This window comes from Ipomoea nil, unplaced genomic scaffold, assembly GCF_001879475.1.
Source record: "Ipomoea nil cultivar Tokyo-kokei standard unplaced genomic scaffold, Asagao_1.1 scaffold2283, whole genome shotgun sequence".
NCBI lineage: Eukaryota > Viridiplantae > Streptophyta > Magnoliopsida > Solanales > Convolvulaceae > Ipomoea > Ipomoea nil.
The window spans coordinates 4054070-4078884 of NW_017618711.1; the positions used below are offsets into that span (position 1 = coordinate 4054070).

At 32.4% G+C, this 24815-nt stretch overlaps 2 protein-coding genes across 7 annotated transcripts; both read right to left on the bottom strand.

Annotated features, from left to right (window-relative positions):
* Positions 1-7694: 7694 nt before the first annotated feature.
* On the bottom strand, positions 7695-9070 carry LOC109151076. The gene is made up of 3 exons (XM_019298986.1): positions 8954-9070; positions 8586-8771; positions 7695-7995 (listed from the first exon to the last, which is right to left on the bottom strand). The coding sequence occupies exons 1-3, from the start codon at positions 9009-9011 to the stop codon at positions 7865-7867; spliced, it is 375 nt and encodes a 124-aa protein (XP_019154531.1). The 5' UTR covers positions 9012-9070; the 3' UTR covers positions 7695-7864.
* Positions 9071-13833: 4763 nt separating this feature from the next.
* Positions 13834-24672, bottom strand: LOC109151360. 6 transcript variants are annotated; one of them, XM_019299341.1, is made up of 20 exons: positions 24530-24672; positions 24303-24371; positions 23544-23635; positions 22591-22738; positions 22372-22492; positions 21823-21911; positions 21258-21417; positions 21043-21184; positions 20661-20754; positions 17741-17881; positions 17437-17537; positions 17206-17319; positions 16687-16910; positions 16263-16321; positions 16000-16185; positions 15795-15918; positions 15632-15690; positions 15345-15487; positions 15027-15227; positions 13834-14358 (listed from the first exon to the last, which is right to left on the bottom strand). In XM_019299341.1, the coding sequence occupies exons 4-20, from the start codon at positions 22661-22663 to the stop codon at positions 14053-14055; spliced, it is 2337 nt and encodes a 778-aa protein (XP_019154886.1). In that variant the 5' UTR covers positions 22664-22738; positions 23544-23635; positions 24303-24371; positions 24530-24672; the 3' UTR covers positions 13834-14052. The 6 variants fall into 6 exon arrangements, with proteins under 6 accessions (XP_019154886.1, XP_019154884.1, XP_019154888.1 ...); XM_019299339.1 differs by lacking the exon at positions 24303-24371; XM_019299343.1 differs by lacking the exons at positions 23544-23635; positions 24303-24371.
* Between the last annotated feature and the right edge of the window lie 143 nt (positions 24673-24815).

Here is a 24815-nt window from a genome sequence, read left to right on the forward strand (position 1 = left end):
TTAATTATTTTGATTCCAATTCTTATTTACGTACTATCAAACAAAATGATTCATTCTACTCAAACATATATTATCATTACTAAATATTTCATTCCAATTTCGATATTTGAACTAAACACAACCTATATAAGTGATGGACAAAAATTGCTTTTGTTTTTGTTGCCATGAAAGACATTCTTTTTCGAGGCCACTTAGCTTATTGTATATTATATTATTGGCTTTCTTCAAGCAATAAAGACTATAAGTTGGCCATTGGTTGGAAGCCGTTGTAGTTGAAAAGTTAGGATGTTTTTAATATAGAATTGACGGTCAAAACTAAGGATGGAAATCTTAAGAGACGTACTGTTTTGTATTATTAATGGGTTCAAGTCGATAATCATACTAGAAAATAATATCTTGGTATATATGCGTGTTGATGAGAAATATAAAGCAGCAGCAGCGTGTTATATCAGAGAATAAAGATCAATCAAGTTGATGGTCGCAATTTATTGTGTGAACTGGTTCAAATAGTTATGTGGACTATAAATGCAATATACATTTTTAATATATTAAAAGTACGTTATTTATGTACTAAATGTACGTTATTTGATAATATATAAAAAAAAAATTATATACTTTCAAATAATGTGTTTTACGTATACAAATAATGTACTTTAAATATATTTAAAATGTACTTTTTATTTATGGTTTATACAAATGTGTAGACCATGGTCTACAGAATAATGATTGGTTGATCGAGCTACTTGAATCATTGAGCTTTGTGAGTTGGACATGACATAATGCTAGAAAAATATGTGGCCCAAACCACTTCTACAACATAACTTCCACGTACTGCATATATGCATCGCAAATTATGTTGTGAAAACGTGTTCACCAGGCGCATGGTGAACACAGGGATAGATTTATAATTTTTATACTGTAGATTCATAATTTTTTTTTTTTGAAAACGTAGATTCAAAATTTTATTTTTCATTTGTTGTTACAGATATTATGAATCTACAATATGGAAATTATGAATATAATCTACAGTCAAGGACGGAGCTAGGAATTCCGTTGGGGGGGGGGGGGGGGGGGGGGGCGAAGAAGCAGGGACTGATCCAAAAAAAAATCCAGTGAAGGCGAAATGTTAAATAAAAAGATATAATTTGAAAAAAAAAAAATTATAAGAAATATAGGTATAAATATTGCTGAATATGAGCAAAAAATAAAACCCATCGAAACTTTATAAAAATATTCATAACAAAATATGAAACATAATTAATTTGATAAAATAATAAAATAATTTGAATAAAAAACACATTATAAATTACACATCTTATTATTAATATAAAGAATGTTATATATGTGTATTAAAAAAAAAAAAAAAAAAAAAAAAAAAAAAAAAAAAAAACTTGATTGTGTTGAAGTCAAAAAAATTGTGTAAATATGTTGATGCCAAGATTTGAACCCATAACCTTTATAATAATTATAACCAAACATATGTTTTACCAACTAATCTAACTCACTTCTTATTAACATTCATCTGTTTTTTATACTAATACTAAAACTTGTACTAAAGGTTAAGTATGGGATGGGAGTAGGGTGAGGGGGGCAGCCCCCCCCCCCCCCCCCCTTTGGCTCCGTCCTTGTCTACAGTATAAATATAGAAATTATAAATTTACAGTACATAAATTATGAATCTACAATATAAAAATTATGAATCTACAGTATAAAAATTATGAATCTACAGCTTAGAAATTATGAATCTATCCGTTAACAACAAATGAAAAACAAAATTATGAATCTACGTTTTCAAAAAAAAAATATTACGAATCTACAGTATAAAAATTACAGATCTACTCATGTGTTTATCATGGCATGGTGAACACGTTTCCACAACATAATTATTGTATATGCATATCCTATATTCGCATGTTTTGCTATTTTTCCTCTTTGATTATAGTATAAATAGGACCTTTGTAATTGTTTCTTAATTACATCATCAATTCATTTCTTCTATTTTAAGATTTTTTTTATATTTATTATATTATATATCTTGTACTCCGTAATATTTATTACATTGCTAGTTAATTACTATTGTAATTTGACCTATCAACTAGCTCAGTTCTCGCGTGATTTTTGCACGGTACTGCTTCGTAATTATATGTATATGAGTATATAGAATAGATAAGTAAAAGCTAAGGGAGATGAAGAACACAATGTATAGAACACAATTTCATAAGGCCATCTTTTTATTAAGCCTTCACCCTCAATTTATAGGGATCATTACAACCTTTCACATACTCATCATAATTCATGTAATAAGTAAAGGCTAAGGAAAGGTCTCAAGTTTAATGGCCATAATAATAACATATTTATAACACTTCCACTTGGCCATTAAATAACTATACTCATGCCTCGTTAAAAACCTCGATAGAAAATTAAACCCAGTGGAAAAAATCTAGACGAGGAAAAGAGTACACCAAGTATGTCAAATCATGTGTTGCACCGGTTGCCTCATTCAAAACCTTAGCCTAAGAAAACTCAGTGGGAAAAAACTTAGCTAATGAAAAGAGTACAACCATAAACCTTCCGGGCATAATCTTCAAGATTTCAAGGGTCTTTAGGACTATCCACTCAAGTGCACCAACATCGGTTGCCTCATTAAAAACCTTAGCGTAAGAAAACCCTGTGGGGAAAAACTTAGCTAAGGGAAAAAGAGTACAACCATATGCTTTCGGAGCATAATCTTCAGGATTTCAAAAGCCTTCTAGATTGTCCATTCCAGTGCAGTTAGGGGTTGTCGCTCCTCCTGAAGATAACAATCTTCTAAGCCCACGCATCCCAATTTTATGAACATATTACTCAAAAGTGGATGTAGGCAGAAATTTAGTGAGCATATCTGCAAGATTGTTCATTGGGACAAACTTTCTCAACAAGAATTTTATCACTCTTCTGGAGTTCATGTGTGTAGAAGGACTTAGGTGCAATATGTTTTGTAAGGTTCCCCTTAACAAACCTATTACTTGCTTGTGCAACACAATCTTATTTGTCCTCATATGGGACATTGGGAGGGTAAAATATAGCATAACCAGTTTGGGACTTGTTATCATAGGGATCAAATAAAACAGCCAGTACCCAAGTAGCCCATCAAAACCACATATATATTGGTTTCTCACATAAACGTCAAAATCTTTATATCTGGAAAATGCTGGAGGATATGTTAAACACAATTCTAATATTTCATTGTAGAGGGAGCACTAAACGTTGCTAGCAATTTCATCGCAAATTCAATATCAGGCCTAATGCGACTATAGAACTTCTAGTTCTATAATAGTGCTCCAATAACAATGAAGTAATGGACTTCCAGTCCCTAAATATCTTCATCATCATCTTCGAGTCTAAATGGTCCTTTATCTACTTCAAGAGATTATTGGACAACTGTTTGTGTGATAAGTAAATAATACTTATCCATATAAACCATCTTCAAGACATTTTTCAAGTAGGCTAACTGGTGTATAAAACTTCTTCAAGGAGAAGCTCGATCTTCAAGTTGAGACAATACTTGGATTTCCAAGTCTTTTATTTCAAAACCCCGTCTTTCGGCATGAGCTGATATCACCAAGCGCTCTATATGTTTCAATGATATTTAAACCATCAATATCGACTGAGATGATAAATAACTCCATTAGAAATTCGTTAACGAACACATAATGGTACATATTATTTGCATATTCCTTCTTCGGCAGGAAAACACTCAGTCAATAATATTCAAGTCATACAAAGACTTTAGTAGTTTAATGATACACGTTGCGATTTTCACTTTCCTCATTTCGAAAGTGTTGAATCCATCGGGGATTTACATCAAAAGTTAATTAGACATCTAAATTTTTTAAATTATAATTAAACACTCAAACATGTTATTTTTGATTAAATAAGTCAAATTTATCGATAACCAATAAATTACCGGTAAAATTACACTATTGTCTATATTTTTTGTCGTTGACAGGAGAAATTTTACCAAGAAACATCACCATCAACCAAATGGTAGCCTTCTCCCGCGAAAGCGACCTTCACTAGTCGCCTTCGCCGGAGAAGGCGACAAGAAAAAGGTCGCCCTTCTCCGAAGACGACGACCATAAATGGTCATTCTCAGAGAAGGTGATCAAAAATTCTACAAGAGAAGATGATTAGAAGTGGTTGTGGTTGGAGATTCGTCGAATATTTTGTTGCAATAAAAGTGACTGCCTATAACAGATTTGTAATTAGTTGATGAATTTATTTGTATGAAAATAACATATTTAAACTTTTAATTGTATTTTTTAAAAGTTTAAATGTCTAATTGATTTTTGATGTAAAATTTAGAGATTTATATGATCCTTTTCCCTTTTATTTATAATAATGTTTTGAATTTGATTTAAGTTAATAAATTTCTCTTTCTATCTTTATTAGAAAGATAAAAAAGAAAAAAAAAATATGAAATATATAGAGCCATTGATGACAGGTGTCCGCCATTATCGTCGTTTTCCATACCGAAGTACGAAACCAACACGCAAGCTCTACACGTAGCCGCCAGTGTCCACCAAAAAATATTATTTTTGGCACTTAACCTTATCCATAAACTTCATATTTCTATTAAATGTATAGAATTCCTTTTTTTTTTTTTTTTTTTTTGAGTTGTCGTAAGAAACATTGTACAAACAGTTATTTAAAAAATATTTCGCAATTAAATTTATTATAGTGATGAGATCAGAAACTGTCGAGGTTGGATCAAAGTTGAGATTTAAAAAAAAAAAATGTATTTCGTATGTACTTGGTGGAGTCGGTGCACTGGAAAAGATGAACTCCTGTACTCACTTCACATGCATTCTTTGCATTTGCTGCAGTAACATGCACCCAACTTTCATCGGAAAATACTATGGCGGTGTTTGGTAAAATAATTAGCCTATCAACTAATTTTAATTTATTTGACTATTATTAATTGTTTGATTTGGTTAAAAAATTAATATAAGTATTTGATTAATTAGCTTTTTGTAATTTTAAAATGTTAAAATTTAAAAGCTACTCAAAACAGTTTTTTTTCAATTAACTTTTAAAAAAAAAAAGAAATTATACCAAACAGCTATCAACTAACAGCTAATTTATCAAACACTTTTCTACAATCAGCTAATATTATCTTATATCCTCTAATTAACACAATCAGCTAACAACTGACATCTATCAACTAACAGTCATTCACTAAATAGGGTCTAAATGTACTTTTATTTTTTACTCTAACTTTTATTCTCGCATACAAAATTTCGATATAGATACTTTTATTAGTGTCCATTATATCATAGGGTAAAATTTAAAGAATATAATTATTTAAGAGTCCGTAGAGTAGAATTCAACTTTCCCCATCACATTAATTGATTCTTACATTGTTTATGGGAAAACGACAGAACAGTCGGTGGTGGGGTTGGGTTTCCGTTGGACTGTAATGGTTGGGTCAAAATTGCCAGCAAAATGATGCCTCACTAATAATTATACCTTGATGTATACTTGATTGTTACACTTAATTATTATTACTCTGCATTATTTTAAAACATTTAATTTTCATCTTAAAATATACACTGCGTATAAGAAATCTTCATTTCCTCTGATCAATTTTATCGCACCCTCACCCTGTCGTTAGAACAAAATTTACAGATTGACTTTTGAATCATTGAACTAAGTCTCGCAGACCAAAAGTCACGCGCTTTACCACTGAGCTAAGACGACTTCTTTAACACTTAATTTTAATTGTTCGTATAAATATATTTAATATAATTATTTGTAGTTTAAATTTATAATTTACCCTATTTGATAGCTTGAAAAGTTCAAACTTTATTGAAGGTGTGAAAATTATTTTCTTGTTTAGTATAATATTTGATTTAGTAAAGTTCGGATTAATAGGAATACAATTACATGATATCAAGGGAAATAAATCCTACCTCTATAATTGAGATTTTTTTTCTCATGTGACTGAAAATCAACCAAATTTATTCAATTACGTATTTATCGTTTTCGGCGTCATGTTAAAAGTTTCTCATCAATATAAGAAATTTATCTCTTCCATCATTATTTATTTAAAAAAATTTACATACATATACCTAGTCAATATTCTTGACTAGTTTTGTATCTAAAATTCTAAAATATAATCCTCAATAACGTAAAATGATGCTTGTTTATTCTTTTTTAATTGCATTTATTATATTTTGATAGAATTTTCATGTGTTGTTTGTGCTCAGATTCATTGCATCCATGTACGTGTGTGTATATATATAAATTGTCAATTATTTATTATATATATTTTTAATATTTGTATATAGTAAGGATGTATTAGAGATTTAAGAAAAAAAATCATATAAAGTTTAAACAAATCAAACAATTTAATTAATTTTCAAGATAATCTAATTCTTATATTTTCAAGGTAACACCAAACATATTAATTAATTTCCGGTCCAAAGTTATTTCTATTAACTAAATTCTTTGGAATATTTTTCACAGAATTTAAATGATGGAAAAGTACCAAACGCGCTCCCTAACAGAACTAAGTGTTTGAACGGATGCGCTCATGTGAGAATGAATGCTTAGGAGAGCAATGAAATCGCGAATAGTTATGCTGTGCAACCGAATGTACCATGCACATGGTGCGTACGGTTCAAAACGACGTCGTTTTGATTAAAAACGCGCGTCCCACTTTAAAAAAAAAAAATCAGGTTCGACTCTCAGCAATAGCATTATTGTGGATATATAGTTATGAAATTGTGGATATATAGTTATGAAATTGTGGTTATATAGTTATGAATTTATGGATATTTAGTTCATTCATTGTGGATATTTAGTTCAATCATATATTGTGGATATTTAGTTCATTCATTGTGGATTTTTACTTCATTCATTCATTCATTGTGAATTTTTACTTCATTCATTCATTCATTGTGGATTTTTACTTCATTCATTCATTCATTGTGGATTTTTACTTCATTCATTCAATGTGGATATATAGTTATGAAATTGTGGATATATAGTTATGAAATTGTGGTTATATAGTTATGAATTTCTGGATATATAAAAATGTTATTGCCGGGAATCGAACCTGATTTTTTCTTTAAGTGGGACGCGCGTTTTTTTTTAACCAAAACGACGCCGTTTTGCAACCGTATGCACCTTGCAAGGTGCATTCAGTTGCACAGCATAATTTGCGTGAAATCGCAATCCCCATTTGTCTAGATCTAACAGATCAGATGTAATTTTTTTAAAAAACAAATGCGGTGATATTTTGTAAATAACTCAAAGTTTGGTACAAGTAACATGTGTTAAAAGTACAAGTAACGGGTGATAGTCTGCAAGTAAAATCACTTAAAAGTGTAACCATTTTTATTTAATAGTGCAAGTAATTTATCTTTTTACATTGGTACATCCAATGATAATGTTATGTGCACTTAATATTATTGTTCAGTATATATTATATTGTTACACTTCGAATACATGCATTTTACTTGCATTTAGATGCACTCTATAAAACTGTTACTTGCACTTTTAATACAATTTACTTACACTCCAAAAGTTTAAATTATTTACAAAAAAATCACCACGTTTTTTCTTTAAAAAAATAAAATTGAATTGTTAATTATAACTTTAATAATACATCATATCATTAATAAAATGAAAGGCAGGGAGAATTCTTTGAGTTGGATTAAGGATTAAAGTTAAAAGGATTTTATTATGAGACGATTTTACATATAAGCACGTAGAGGTGCAAACGCTCTCTTAAAGGCCAAAATAAAATTAAAGCAATTCGTCTCCTGAGGTGATTATTGTGGCGGTGGGGAAATATAGTAACAGATGAGATGAGATGAGATCAAGCACAATAGCCGTCTAAAATAATTTTCTCACAACCGGCCGTTGCTGGACAGTCCCGACAATCTGCGTCAGTTTCACACTTCCCACAACCAAGGATCGCCTTGCTCTTCTTCGTTTCCGATGCCAGAACTGCACAAAACCACATTGCTCTTAATCACAATTGCATTTAACTCACTAATTTAGTAGATAATACTTAAAAAAAAGAGACTGTCACTCTGAAAGTGTTTTTAAATCAAGTCGAAAGTCTTGTTCCTACCACTTTTAGTATTCGAAAAAATCTTTGTTGCTATTTCCGTCCACTTTTTTATTTTCGACTTGATTTAAGATCACTTTCAGGTGGTTGAAAATTTTGTAATTTCCAATAGTAATTGGACATCGTCATTTCTTGTCTGTTGAGTTACTGAATTTTCATAATTTACATTCTCTCATATGCTCTTTAGAGAAAAAAAGAACCCACAATCAAAATAATTCTAACTAAGATGACTAAAGATACAAACTTGACCATAAGAGTTCGAATCCTAAACAACTAGACTAATAATTTACTTCTTTGTTGTCCTTTACCAACTAAAGTCACACAGCAGAACTATATAGTGCATACTAGTAGATTTCTCATTTCATCCAAGGTAGTACACAATCATATCATACCAAAAGAGATTACTTTATAAAAAAAGAAAGTGAAAAACAGAAAGTAAAATTAGAATTAACCAAGCAAGAATTACCCAGAGTGGAACCAAATCCAACACAATGACCCATTTCAGATCCAGAGATTTTGTTGATGCAGAAATTGGTAGAGTAAACGCTGTTGGCTTTGCAGTCATCATGGGACTTGCAAAGTTGTCCAGTCATGAACAACTGCTTCTTGTTTGGTCCTACAGATATTTGTGCCATCAAACTTGATGGCAACACTGCAACGTGTATATATAAAGCTCACTTAGCTTATTATTGTTGAGACAAAATTATGTGTATTACAAATACTGGCAGTATATATACTAGATATGCAATTATGCATCTGTATGCGTTTGTACTATAGAGAGAGAAAGAGGGAGAGATAAAGAGAAGCAAAGAGTGAGAGAGAGAGAGAACTGACAAGATGCAACCATGAAAAGCAATAGGAAGCAAGCTGGCTTGATTGAAACTCTCTCCATTATCTCTTGTTGTTTACCTTGAATCTAGTACTTTGTAGCTATGAATCATTTGCAGACTGTAATATATATAGAGAGGGAGCCATAATAAACAATTATACAATTATACAATTATCAATGGGAAAATGACATTTTTCTTTAATTATTCATGTATCTACTTCAATTATTTTAAAAACTAGAACAATCAAATAATAATATTCACTACCAAGCACCTTGTATTGCAACTGGATTGGACTCCCATATGGGATGCTGTAAGTTTGAGCCTCAGTCGAAGCGTTATTGATTCTTTGTGCTTCAGTAGTTTGAGAAAGTAGTAATGACTTTTTGTACTTATAAATTTAAAATAAAATATATTAATATGGATGTCATTCAAAAGATCTTTTTTTTAAGGATCATTCAAAAGATCTTAATTAGAACTTTTTAATGATATATTTTTCATACGTTAGTTGTATTTTTACAAAAAGAAAAAGAGACAAATAAACTCAAGTTAAAATTAACATAAAATTATCATATGAAGGAAAGGTGTAATTAATTTTAATTTTAAATGACATTTTTGTCTAAATAATTGATATTACAAAAATGTCCCTAAATTTTGATGGGAAAAACCTTTCCATGCACTTCTATTATTATTATTATTATTATTATTATTATTATTATTATTATTGATATATATATATATATGTGTGTGTGTGTGTGTGTGTGTGTGTGTGTGATTTTTCTCCTTATAAGTTAAATGAAAATTTGTACCCTTAAAATAAGGGCAAAATAGGTTTTAGGGCAAATTACACTACTGAAAATCAAGTAATTTTCGACATGTGGGTTGAACAGGAAGAAGCTAGTCAATACAGAGGCAGGATTTGTTGGTGCGAGGAGGCCAATCACAATTTGAGAAAGAATAATAAAATACATTAATATCCATTTAACATATTCTAAAATCATCATTATATTACAAATTTACTAAAATTTAGAATGTCTCTCTTGCATATCACGAAAATCATCTATAATTGAATCTATACTAAATTGTTTTGCAATTTGTTTTTCAATGTATACTAACAAACAATCATTAAGAAATTCATCTTCCATCTTGTTACTAAGACCATCTCCAACCATTGTACCAAATTCTGCACCAAAAAAAAATATTCTCAGCATATTCTTACACCAAATTTTTTCCATCTCCAACCCATTACACCAAATTCTGTACCAAATTTTATTCCTACACCCCTCATGAAGTTTATATTTATACTTTTATTCTTTTAACAAAACTAATAGTTGTAATTTAATAAATTAGACTTTAATTATATTTTATGTAATTTTATTTTTAATTAAATTATATTTAATATTAGTTTTGTTTTAATCGTCTTCTTGATAAGATATTTGAAATGATATAATTTAATTTTAATAATATACAATAAGGCGTGATTGGCTTAAAAATACACAATTACAAATTCATACAAAGAGAGCTCGTCAACCACTTAGAGGAGAAGAATCAAGCAGTCAGTTTACTCAATATTTTAATCATTTCGGAGGAAATGATGCTGGCCTAGGAGATTATTGAATTAAGTATGTTTAGAGTAGTTTTAATTAAGTTTTATGTGTTTGTTTTAAATTAAGTATGTTTAAAGTAGTGTTAATTAGACTTTATGTGTGTGCTTTAAATTAAGTATGTAATTTGCTTTAATTTTGTTATAATTGAGCTTTATGTGTTTTCATTTTTAATTAATCTATGTTCAATATTAGACTTGTTTTAATCGTCTTGATGAGATCTTTCAAATGATATAATTTATTTTTAATAATATAAAATTTATATTTAACAATATAAATTTTATATTTAACAATTTAACAAAATATACAAATATATTAAAACAAAAACAAAACAAAAAAGGAATTAAAAGAAAAGGAGAGGTCAAAAAAAAAAAAAAGAGAGAGAGATTTGGCGCAAGGTGAACAGTGCTGCGCCAAATATGGCGCAGCACTGTTCACCTAGCGCCATTTTTTTTAGTGAAATGGCGAGAAGATTGAAGCTGAAAAACGCCAAATTTTCCTCCAATTTGGTGCTTTGGCGCACGGTTGGAGATGGTCTAAGTGTAGTCTTTACTATATTCATGGCAGAAAAAGATCGTTCTGTAGTAGCTGTAGATATTGTAAGTGTGAGAATGAGAGTTACTACTCTGAACACATAAGGATATATGTTTGATTTTCTAGTTTTCACCAACCATTGACATAGATCAGAAATACTTTCTAGTGTTCTGAAATTAGGAAGTTGTTGCACATGTTCAAAATGTTCAAGTTGCGTTCTTAATTGTAAAATCTCATAATCTTCAAAGTCTCGAGGGTAAAACTTCTGACCACTTTGGTCGGGAAATTTGGACCAGCCCGACTATTCTCTTGGCCATTTTTTTCGACGGCTTTAGAAAAGTGTTCGCTATTTCTGACCACTTTTTTCAATAGTCGGAAATAGTGAGGAGAATTTTTCTGGATACTCAAATTGGTCGGAAAAGAGGTTGGAACAGGCGTTTCCGACCTAATTAAGGCGATTTCTGACCACTTTTTTCAGCAATGTCTCTACCAACTTGCAAACGCCATTAATTATGAATGATGTACACATCTCTTTCAGATCTAATGATGAACTGAGAATAATTAACTACATTGCTTTATCATCAAACCTATTGCTCAACTCTTTCAACTGAGAATCAATCACGGCATTAAAAATATCAAATTTGTAATGATGCTCAATTGTTAACTCATATTGTTGATGCCTAGTTATGTTCTACGTACAACATCTGGTAGCTCTATGGGTCCATAATGAATGATTCCATGGGGACCAGGGGCGGAGGCACATTGTTAGTGTAGGGGGCTTTGCCACCCCCCCCCCCCCCCCCCCCCCCCAAAAAAAAAAAAAATTAGTAATACTAATATCGGTGGAGCTGTGGAAGATTTAGAATTAACTGGGCGTCTTGGGCCCTTGGCCCCTCTTCCTCAAAAAAACATTAATAGTATATTATTATTTTTTTAGCCTTCTTCACCAAAGTATCAATCGTTATGTCGTGGAACCGTGTCCATCTTGCAAGGTAGACACGGTTCTATGTTCATAATTACTGAATTATATGTTCATAATTATAAACTTTATATTCATCATTATTGAACTTTATATTCACAATTACAGAACTCTATGTTCATAATTACTGAATTATATGTTCATAATTATAAAGCTATATTTCATAATTTTTGAACTTCATATTCACAATTATTGAATCTATATATTCATAATTACAAAATTATGTGTTCATAATTATGTTCACAACTATATGTTCATAATTTTTGAACTATATATTCATAATAATGAACAGTTTTACTATTGATTGCAATGCATCTTGTGTCATCTACTAAGTTGCTTATTCAAAATTTAAGAGATAGTGGATGTGATGAATTAATTGCAAGTGTGAAGTCTTTTTGTGAAACTGTCAACATAATTGTGCCGAATTTTGATACTCAATATATTGCAAGAAGAGGAGGTCTAGGCATCAACAAGATGAATTAACAATTGGGCATCATTGCAAATTTGATACTTTTAATGCGGTAATTCATTCTCAGTTACAAGAGTTGAGCAATAGGTTTGATGATAAAAATTATTCTCAGTTCATCGTTAGATCCAAAAGAGATGCGTATATCATTCAGAATTGATGACGTTTGCAAGTTAGTAGAGAAGTTTTACCATCAAGTTAGGAGTTAATTATTTTCAGTTCATCGTTATTCTCTCTCAAATTAATATTGGCCCCCTCTGCACCAACAAATCCTGGCTCCGCCCTTGATGGGGACCGAGGCCCTAGGAAGTGGCATTGCCAAACCCTTCTACCAACTAGTTAATTCAATTGTGAAAACGATGAAGCTAGGAATGCAAATCATTTTCGACAATAGTATGGTTGTTGTTGTCCCCTTGATACTACAAAACGGCCTTGTGATTGTTTTTACTAATGTTTTTGCGATTGTTCAAGAAGATATATCATATATATGAAGCTCATAGCCAAAAACCCAATATTTCAATTCCAGTATATGGTGTCTATGATGATAGCATGTGCTCTATAGTCTTTTTTTTTTTTTTTTTTCTTTTCAGGTGACGCGGAGATTCGAACTCATGACCTTTGACATAGAATTGACTCTTATATCAAATTAAAACATGTGTTTCATCTTAACTAAAAGTTTGAGCTGATAGTTAATGGAATTGCACATTTATGTTTATATATTATATGCTCAACAATCAACATATGTTAAGTAAGTAGGAGCTCTTTGATTCCTATCTAATCAAGCATGTTTCGAATTCTTGACACATAAAGAGCTCTATTTATATTGGTGACCTATGACATCATGATGGCAAGCCTCCAATGTAGCACTCTTTTGGTGAAGTGGTAGCGAAATTGATCTCTACTAGTGACAATGCCCAACCCTTGGGATCAATTTCCCAACTAATAAAGCTACCTTATAACTCTATCATACATAAATTCATATAAACCTATAATCTCACATTTGTATTAATTAAGTAGAGTATAATGACTAGTAGAATTGAGAGGCTAACTAGTTCTTATCCTTCAATTTATTGGGGAGGATGATAAAATTGACGAAAGAAAATTTGCATAAATGTTCTTTTAGTTTCAGGTTAAAATCCTCACGAAATTAGACAAATTTATTATCTAATTTACTAAAATTGCAACAACTTTACAAATTTAAAGGGTGAGATTTGCAACTTTATTTACAATTTTTGACAATAGAAGACCAAGAGAATCATATTCAAACAAATTAACCAAAATTGCATTTTTCACAATATAAAATCTGAATCAATGAATCGAATGTATTCAATGTATAATACTATAATTTCAATCAGCAGACAGCAGTTCTCTGAAAATTCTCTTTTTCAATAAAACTCCAACTATACCATAAAACTTCTTGAAGTATGAGAGGTAAGATCAAAGTCCACTACAATAAACCAAAATTTTTACAACAATATAGAAATACAAGGATGATAAAAGTAATATATTTTGCCTGTAAGAAACTATGGGTTCAAAAGAGAAACACTAACATCTATAGAAGAATCAGTTATGATAATTTCTTTGGAATTATCTTCTGATGTTGGGTGGTTTGGGCACTCAAACTTGAGCCTCACTTGTAAAGGTCGAGTTACAATGAGGCCTTCCAAATCTCTTTTTGATGCCAACAGATATGAAACGAGCAAATCTTTGCTTACCCTTCTAGTGGGGTCCAAACTATCCGCTATCTTGGCAGCCTTCTGCTCCCGACTATCCATGCCGGAATCTGCAGTCTTCCTCAGTTTCAAATACAGCGCAGCAGAGATAATGACCTAAAAGGAAACATTATTAGATAATTATATGGATGGTACTGTTTGTTTATGAAGTGGTTTCAATCATCTTCCAATCGAAAATGACCAAATACCAATTTTGGTCGACAGTTTTGGTCCACATATTTAATTTCTACCAATTTTCATCCATGACTATTGTTTTAGTGCCAAAATTCATAACACCGGTCACCCATCCGTTTAAGATATGCCGAAATATGACATTATTAAGGGTATTTTCGCCATTTCCAAATTAAGATCCCAATTTGAGCATTAATATAAGGATTTAAGGCCTAACATCAATCCCAATTCACAATTCTTCTCCTCAAATTAAGATAGGATGCGGAGAACTGCGAATTGGGATCGAATCTGAGCGCTTAAATCTCATTATTCATGCTCAAATTGGGATCTTAAGTTGAAAATGACGAAAATACCCTTAATAATTTTAGATTTCGGTATGTCTTAAACGAATAAGTGACCAGCGTGATGAATTTTGGCAATAAAACAATAGTCGTGGATGAAAATTGGTACTAAAACAATAGTCGTGGATGAAAATTGGTGGGAGTTAAACATATGGACTAAAACTGTCATTTTGCTAATACTCGTGGGACCAAAATTGGTATTTGCTCAATCGAAAATGGAGGAAACATGCATTATGGTTGTGGGACCACTACCTCACTTGTACCAGGACTGGTGTTGATGCAGCAATCAGTGAGAACTTTCCCTTCTGGCACAACTTCCGAAGGACTTGAGCTAAGCAGTTCTACGCTCGATTCAGTTGAGCTGTGTACTTCTTTGTTTGATTCTACTTCCAATTCCGATTCCCAGAAGGTTCGGTGGTCAAGTTCATCGTACCATTGTTGGGCAGCGCATACCTGTGCATATGACCATTAATCATTATCTACATAGAGCTAACAAAAACCTCAATAAGAGAGGTATATCGAATTAATGCACGAAAATGATAATACAGAGATTATCTGAGAATATGAAACCTTTTCAGAAGTGGAAACTTTCTCTGCTTCAGAGACTACTGTTGCTGCTCCTCTAACTTGGCGCCATATGCAACTTTCATTCAAGGGCTCCACCAGCTCAAATGACTTGGGTATGTCGATACTCAATTTTATGTCAACTTTACCTAAATATACAGCCAAAGTATAAGCCTAAAACTGATACATCAAAGTGGAAATTATGAGCATGATATCAAGAAGCGCATTAATGTTACAGTAGAAAAAATGTGAGTTGTAATAACATAAAAAGAGAAATCATAGGAAGTAAAAACCTGGCAGCAAGTTAAAAAGTTCAGCATGATCAACATGAAGTCCTGATAGTGCATCTTTACTGCAATTCAACATACAAATTTTAAAAACAGATATGCAATAGAATAATAAGATAATCATACAAGGGAAAGGAAAAAAAAAAAAGGCCAAGGATGCTAAACTTACGTAGCATATACTCGCTCCATAGGAAATGAGAACCAATAAGGAAGGCCAAGGATGCTAAAATTTGAGAACTGGAAGGGTGATAAAGTCCCAGATTTGCTATTGAACTTTAATACCTCCTGACCAACTTCAAAGACAACCTTATCAAACAACCAATCTACCATATGCAAATAACAAACTCATATTCACTTAGAATCCTTGTTTCTACCTGTATTACAAATGATTATATCATCTTGAAAAGTAGCAATGGAAGATATGAGATCAGCATATGGAATTCCCTCCAATGAGCAATCAGTATGCGTTAGCTGCTTCAACAAATCATTTGGTATTTGTTTAAGAATATTTGACTTCTCCAGAATAAGATGCCCACATTTCTCCAATATATTCGAGAATCCTTCAGTGTATAGAAAGTAGTTGATGATATAGTAACAAGCAACAAGAAATAAAGTGCCTTGGCAGTGGCTTCCATACCTTCCACAATTTCTTGGAGAGCCCCTGAGGCCAAGTCCAGGATCCATAAGGTCTGCAAGCTACAAATAAATTAATAAATGATAGTTAGCAAAATGATCCCAGTTTTATAAGCTATACTGTCACTCAACAACCTAGCAGGTCACTCATCCTTTCTTGAGTCAAAGAGGGTAAAGATCTCATGTTTATACTGTTTTTTTCCCAGGCACTCAACACAACCAAAACAACTCCTTCTCACAACTTGAATGATTTCAGAAAGAGGATGTAATGAAAAAGTAATTAGCAAGGTTAGCTTGAAAGACCCACACGCAAAGTGTTAAATAGGTGAAATAGTCCCACAAAATTACTGATATAGTGTTTTGTTTAAGTTCTAGGGAAGCTAATGGGAATGAAGCTCTGAGACCATGGTAAAGATGCTAGGTCTTACTTGCGATTAAGAACAAAGAGATCATTTTGGCATTTTGAAATATGCCAAGGGAATAGCAATGTTTTTGGAGGAAATTCATCAGATTTAGCCTCTATATCCTTCCTGCTCCAAAGCTTGCCAAAAATCCAGCTCCATAAACTATTGGAATCCTTATTTGAGTTCGTTGCTGGATACAATGTATCTAGAATTCTCCTCTCCATATCAGCTCTCCTGATGGCATGGTTCTTTCACACCAAGAGTAGAGTTTAGCAAAAATAAATACTGAATACTAGTATGAGAACTGAAGTCAAAAGAAAATTGAACAAGGGGCAAAACAGGAAGGAAAAAGGAAAAAGGTAAAGAGATATAAATATGTGTATTCATGACAACAAAAACATAACTGCACCTTTGCAGTAAAAGATTTAGTAGACATAAATAAGGGCAGTTAAGACCAGAAGATTGACCTGACATGCCAAATACTGAACTAGCACTCTTTTGTTGATAGAAAATAAAAACTCTGAAGAGCTTTCATGCATGTACCTCTGAGTCAGCAATGTACAAGCAATTGTCAGCAGCATGATAAAACGAAGCTGCAGGGCGCATTAACTTCGCATTTTCAAAGTCTCCATCTTCAAAACCAGGAGAGGAACCAATCTGAATTAAATAACAATATTTCTATTAGACTATTTCTCTTATTCAGTTATGATAATTTTGTAACATTTATTGATTAATAATAATATAGTTTAACAAGTCTGCAAGTGAAATGCATACAGAGTCTAGAATTTCTCCATTAGCATCAAATACAATGATCCGATGGTGATTACTGTCAGAAACGAAAACGCGATTTCCTTTCTCATCAACTGAAACACAACCTACAAGGAGAGCAATACAAAAGATTTTTTCTTTTCCTTTTGTTCAAGTAAAAGACAATATTAAGACAGATTACACCAAGCCTAAATAGATAATAAATTATTTGTAGTTTACGTTGTAGTTGTCAATGTTTTAGCCATTAGATCCCTATGGTTCTTCATGCCATTGGGGAAACGAAATTACAGGGACCCAGAGAAATCTATACCTGGAAAATAAAGAAATAAATTTCGCAAGGGAAAGCAGAGATATGGCTCCTTGAATACTTCAAGTGGTTTTTCCCAAGGACTATTCATATTATGCATGAAATTAGCGGTCTTCCTATCCTGAACTTTCAAATCCTTGATGACTGTTGAAGTGAAGCAAAAAAAAAAAAAAAAAAAAGAGAGAGAAAAGAGAGCTTATCAATACAATCATATAGATGGAAAGAAAAGAGGGTTTATCAATACAATTATATAGATGGAAAGAAAAGAGGGTTTATCAATACAATCATATAGATGGAAAGAATCATTGGAATTCATTGAAACGCAATACTAAACAAGGCAAAGTGGGACAGTGATGCTTTCTAGGGTTGTGGACTTGTGGTTACTCTCACAGGAATACATCAGTAATCCAAAGACGTTTCAATGAGTCCTATTTTATTACTATTAGACAGTTTAGTAAGTTAGAGATTATTAGAAAGTTATTTAGTTTATTAGTTCAGTTTTACTCATACAATGAGTTTCAGAATCTTTGTATTTTAGTAATTGAATTAGTTTGGGAATCCTTGTATTGCCCTATCAATGGAAAAACTAGTAATAATAACACCAAGCCAAAATATAACCTCCTCTTGGAAATCAGGGTGTTTTGGATATCAAGCAAACCAAACTTTATTTTTCAGCAATTGTTCTTTTCATCGTGTGACGTGAGACCATAACATTGGCTCTATTGCCAGCGATCACTCTTCACATATGACGGTTTCCAAAGAGGACTTTCACGACCTTTTCGAGACAGTTAAGGAGCTAAAATAGGTCATCACAACCTACATCCAAAATCAAGACACCACCCCCATAGTCCCATACTCCCATCCACCTTCATCCTCCGCCATCCAACCAACCACGGGTGATGCCACACCTCGCACTATTGATGCTTTTGTTTTGCAGTCCTCAGTATACCCAAATGGAATTTTCCTACTTTCTCGGGGGCATGGAGGACCCTCTCATCTGGCTCCATCGCTGAGAATCATACTTTTGCAATGCCGACACACAGATTCATGCCAAAGTTGAATTGGCAACCTTCAATGTGACTAGGGAAACTCAACTTTGGTACTACCAAATCTTGTGGGACAAACCACAGATAACATGGGGAATTTTAAAGACTACTATCAATTGTGTTTTGGTCTTCCTTGAAGCAATTATCCCTTGGGGAAATTAGTGAATCTGAAGCAACGATCTCGGGACGTTGATAAATACATCTCAGACTTCCAACGATTACTTGCCTAAGCAGATTCAGTAAGAGTAGATCAACAAGTTGATTTGTTCATAGCAGGATTAGATGTGCTTTGCATTGACATGGAGTTGTACCTCGCCTCATTTATAATTATAACTAAAAGAAAGTTTTACGTAATATATGCATGATGCATCAGAATAATATGTAAATAAATAAATACTCCATAATCAATACCATATTTAGCTCCTCAAGCACAGTGGTATTTCCACAATTAATACAACTTGACAAAACAAAATTAGCAACTACAGTGATATTTCCACATTTTATCCTCACATAAGGTGATCAGTTAAATATAACAGTAAACTACACATACCACAAAACTCGAGGGTAAATATGACATTTCACAAGAATTACAACTACTTTTGATCTCTCAACTATAGTGATATTTCCACATTTAATCTTGGACTATCAATTTGATTAGATTTGTTCCAATGGTTTGCATTTTTGTCAAATCCGGACAGAAAATGTCAAATGTCACCCATGAGTCTAGAGAAGGCTAGAAGCCTAGAATAACAATGAACCATCTTTCTGCTTCTATAGTGAAATCTAAGAGGTCATTCATACAATCACCACTGATGTGATAGAGACTAGAGCAAAAGCCACCATCTCTGTTGAGAAATACTATGAGTGCCCATTCCACATTGCAACGGATCTGGAAGTCCCGTGTAGTAAGCTATTTCCCATAGTCCGAACACAATATTCCAGTGTGCCAAAGATGATTCCTATTTCAGTGACCTCTCAGTTTCCACCATGGAAGCACAATAGTGCTTCATAATTTTCATGGCCAAAGTTTGCAATATGTAAAAAATGGATTTTAAGTTCTTAGGATATTAATAGATCTTTCACTTCGCAAAGCCTATAAGATATCTATAGAACTAACATATACATATCCATATGTTTAGAAGTAGGGGTGACCCAAAATCTGAGAAAGAATTACAAATTTAAATCCAGCACCTGAATCCAAAGTTACAAAATGATTTGATTCATCCTGGAACTAAAATTCAGCAAAACCCCAAAATATATGCATATATGTACACATCACACAGACTTCCTACTGACTCTCTTGGTTCTTGGTTCCTGGTTCCATAACCTACTATCTTGTTACAGCTATTTAATGTCAAAATTACTTCTAGAAGTAATATTTTATAATCTCTTTATCATACTACTACTGAAAAGATCATTGGATAATAAAATCTGACTATTGTCAATATTTCAGGTTTCTCACTGGGTGAGATACAAAAAGATCCATAAATTAATGTATAAGACTATAAGTTCCCAGAATTAGGTAGATTGGCTCTTCTGAGCTGTACTAATATTTTATATCTGAATGGTTCTACATTTTTCTGTTGTAGCTTATCAGTTTATGTACTTAAACTGTCAGTTTCTTTCTATCAAACCACCAAATTCAGATTTCATCAACCTGAAACAAAAATTCCTCAAACCAATGAACTTAATTTTTGGTTCGGCTTTTGGATTTGCCAAAATTTTCAGGCAACTAAAATATTTCTTAATTAGTTTTAAACTGATGTCTACCCTACTAGTAAAATACCATAGCATCTTGTTTGATGGACCAACTAGATTAAAATAGTGAAAACTTGTTTGAATATATAGCAAGGTAAAAATAAACAATTTTGGCATACCATCGTCAAGAATCATGGAATCCACTTCCTTCCCTTGGTAGATTATAGGACTCTTAAGGCCCCTGAAAATGATGCAACATGTCCCACCGGTAATCTAAAATTGGAATATAAAAAATTGAATAAAATGGAAGTTAAAAAGGACATCAAATACTTATCTAAATTAAGCAGATGAAAGATTCAAGACAATCTTAAAAAGAACAACTAATCTTGAGTATAAGTTGACATGGATCAAACCAATTCTACAACCTCACTAGTATTGACTCACAATATTATAAAGTATGGTCTTTTAACGGAAAATTATATCCAAAATCCCTCCTTTGAAATATCACATGTTGATTATGTGTTTGCAATTTTTGGCTCAAAGTGATGATATGCAACAAACCTTAGGAAAATTCTTGTTAGACAACAAAATAGGAAAGGTTATGTATTCCTTCATCACTCTTCGGAGCAAATGTGTGTAATCATCTTTAGAGAGAAGGGGAGATGTGCTATATTGATATCCCATTACTGGAAGGAAAGGATACCTGCAATTTCAAAAGGCTCAAATCAATTGAGAATATTATTAAAGAAGCCAATACAAAGTCAAGGGCATATTACCTCTGCTGAAGTAATTTGACTTTATCAAGCATGATAAAAAGGTCATGCTGTGACAAAGAGGAACCTTGAAAGAATTCAGCTACAAGAACTAAAGTAATGCCTTCTTTCTTAAAGAAATTCTTTTTCAACGCAATTCCGTTTAACCAACAATGAGAAGGGCCTGTACATTCGAGTAGAAGTGTAAAAAAGAAAGTTGTGGAAGATGGGGTGATCTGGCTTGTACACTCTATTGATTGTCAAATTCAGAATAGATAAAACTTTTTCAAGATTCAGTAACCATGAAAGCAATATCAACTATTTCAAAAAGTGGCAATGTCATTAAGGTATACTGAAAGATTCTCAGATACATCATGCACAATTATCACATGAGGGGTCTTGATCATAACAATGGCTCTCATAACTCAGTCCACAATGATGCAGCCTGGTTAATGGCAATATGAACACATAGCACAACTTGTGAAAGGGCCTATATAATTGCTGAAAAGAGATATCTAATGATGCAACTTTATCAAATATACGCTTAATACATTATTGTTGGGAATCGTGTTCAGAGAATTTATTTCACCTTCATGCTTGTTAATAGTAGATTGGATGAAGGACAATAAATCATGTTGCGGAAGAGACTCTTGTTTTGATTTTGATATAGTTGAATACCTGAAAGAGAGACAAGTTAGAAATGCAACAGCATCAAAAACAAAAGATGACTAAAATGCAATGCATTCTATCTACATATAGGAATTACTTCTATATACTTTGAAAACTGCAAGCAATTATTGTGTCAGAGATGTGTAAAGATAAACCAAACAGAAGAATTGGATCATAGAATTGAATATCTTAGACAAATAAAGGAATCTCTGCTCCAACTTTTCGAGAGAAAAGGTACTAGTTAGTACACATATATAGCCATGAGAGGATGGATCCCTGTAAGCCAAAAAATTCTCATTTCTTCTCCAATTCAAACTGAAACACTATTGATTCCTGGACATTACTATCTTTCTCCACTAAATGAACACGAGTACACGACTCATATAGAATCAAAATTAATGGCCATGGCATCATAAAACAATAAGGAAAAAATGAAATTCTAGAAGCAGTAAAAATGAAAAAATTTTACCTACGATAATCACAGCTTTTGTAATCATGTTTTTCAATGCTTCCAATGGATTTCTGAAGTGATGAGCTCAAACACAATGGAACTAAACTTCCAGCTCCTCCAAGAAGCTGATAACTTTTCCCTGATATGAATGAACAGTTCCATTGGAAAAATAACAAAAAATGTTTATTTATTAAAGATTGGAAATAATGTTCATCAAAATTTAGCATTGGTGTTTACCTGCATGATTTAGAGGTAAGAGTCTATGAATTTCTTTCAAGCAATGAAGTCTTAGAGCCACTGGTATTCCCATTTTATTAATATGGGTTTAACACCAAAATAGCTCCTTTAAAAAAGAAAAAGGGCCCCTATTAAGAACTGGATCTTGCTGTATTAAGAGATAAGAGAAAAGAAAGATTAATATGCTGCCTCAGAAAGACAATACATCTATCAGCATCATAGGTTACACAAGAATGTCAATTGAAGAAACAAGTTGGCATAACAAAAATCCAGCAGCTGCACCATGTTTCAGATATGAGTTCCAAAATTGAGAACCATAAAGGACCATGCATGATAAAACAGTTTCAAAGTGCAAATCATACACATCTTTTGACAGAAAAGTACCATAAAAATCCAAAAATTATCCAAATGAAATTAAAACAGGCAAAATTTAAAAGTTAAAACAGATCTGAGCATGTTGAAATAAAATCTACACTTCAAATAATGTGTCCTCAAAAAGCTTTTTTTATATTTAAAATACAAAAAGTACAAAAATACATGTTTAATTGTACTGATAATTCAAGCAAAACTGTTTGAAAAACATGTTTGGTTGACAAAGGCCTCGGCCACAAATTATTGGATTCTATTTTGCTTGCTTTTCTGTGTTTTTGTCCTGATTAGGGGTGGGCATTTCGGTCTTCCATTCGGTTTTTTTCAATTCCGGTACGGTTTCGGTTTGTTCAGTTTTGAAAAAACGAAACCATTTGGTTTAACATTGTAGTTCGATTCAGTTTCGGTTCGGACTTCAGTTTGGTTTGCGAATACCAACAAGATTTTAATTCATATCTCAAGTCAATAATTTTCTATTATATATGTTCTTATAACAATAGTCAATAGAGGCAGCTTATTTATCCTACATTCCTACTCATTAATTGAATCATCCTACCAAGACAATAATTTCAATGAACCACTACCTATTGAGTCTGCAAATAACTTTGTAAGCATTGAGTTTCCATATGGACCACTGTCCTTCTTTGAAGTCAATGAATTTAAAACATCTCTTAATCTGCATGTTCAGCATCAAAGTAGTGAGTGCATAGCCAAGAATAGACAGCAGGTTGAATAAATGAATGTTTTCCACTAAAGATGTAGTGGAAAATAGTCAAATACTACATTTTGCACATTGAGTGGAAATTTTCAGACTCATTGGTTAAGAGTTTAAATCAATTATTCAGCTTTTGACAAGCAATATACATAACAGGAAAAAATGGATAATCCAATTGAGCAACTAAAATTGTAAAACTTTGTGGTCAATAACTAGTGCTAATAATTAATTAATAGTCAATAGTAGTCCAATCAAAAGCAGAATGCAGGATATCCCACTGGGTTTCTTGAATCATTTTTTGAATAATGGCAATGAGCATTCTGAACTCTGAAGCTTCTCCTTGTGATAAAATCAGTAAATCTCATATGCATAGAGGTAGCAACACATACTTTCAGTATGAAACTAAAATTGCAAAGCAGCAATTCTAATTTGTTTTTAAAGATGTATAGTGCAAAATTTCCAACAAAACAAAGCAGTTGATTATCTCACAATAAAGGGAACAGCCTTAAAGGACATTGCAAATCCAATGGATGATAAACTGGTTTTTAAGTTAAAACTTACTAATATAATATAAATAATTGTACACCAACATCCAAAGATACACATATAAAGCAATATTTCAAAGTACATTGTATGGAGAACAGAATCAACACTTCAACTGTTCAATCATCAATGTTCAACAGAATCATCACTTCAACTGTTCAAGCCAAAAAAAAAAAAAAAAAAAAAAAAAAATCAAAAATCAAGTTCAAGGCTTCAAGCAATCAAGCCAGAAATCAAGGTTCAAATGTTCAACGGTACAACCAGAAATCAATGTTCAAGCCATAAATCAAGGAGAGGAGACCGGAGGAGTACCTTGGCTTCGTGGACAGGAGAGGAGATGGAGGACTGGTCTCTGGTCCGGCAAGGCGAGGCATGAGATGGAAGGCTGTTCTTTGGTCTCTAGTCCGGCGAGGCGGCGACGAGCAAGATTATTACTCCTAGACCCTCCATCCCATTTTGTTTGTTTGTATAATTAAATTAGGGAAAATGGCCACTTCAGTCCCGAGTTATAATGATAGTGATGACTTATGATCGTATTTATTTTTAGTCTCTCAGTTATAAGTGAAGTGGTGCATTTGGTTTGGATAAAATTGACGAA

What these genes read in the sequence shown, in the direction of transcription:
- LOC109151076 (XM_019298986.1), bottom strand. Translation starts at nt 9,011, where the DNA reads ATGGAGAGAGTTTCAATCAAGCCAGCTTGCTTCCTATTGCTTTTCATG. An exon ending in GCTTTTCATGGTTGCATCTT is followed by an intron (nt 8,772 to 8,953) that starts GTCAGTTCTCTC and finishes TACACGTTGCAG; the next exon opens with TGTTGCCATCAAGTTTGATG. An exon ending in TGGATTTGGTTCCACTCTGG is followed by an intron (nt 7,996 to 8,585) that starts GTAATTCTTGCT and finishes GGTTTTGTGCAG; the next exon opens with TTCTGGCATCGGAAACGAAG.
- LOC109151360 (XM_019299343.1), bottom strand. Translation starts at nt 22,663, where the DNA reads ATGGGAATACCAGTGGCTCTAAGACTTCATTGCTTGAAAGAAATTCAT. An exon ending in TTTATTTCTTTATTTTCCAG is followed by an intron (nt 17,538 to 17,740) that starts GTATAGATTTCT and finishes CTCTCCTTGTAG; the next exon opens with GTTGTGTTTCAGTTGATGAG. An exon ending in TCTCCAAGAAATTGTGGAAG is followed by an intron (nt 16,186 to 16,262) that starts GTATGGAAGCCA and finishes TATACACTGAAG; the next exon opens with GATTCTCGAATATATTGGAG.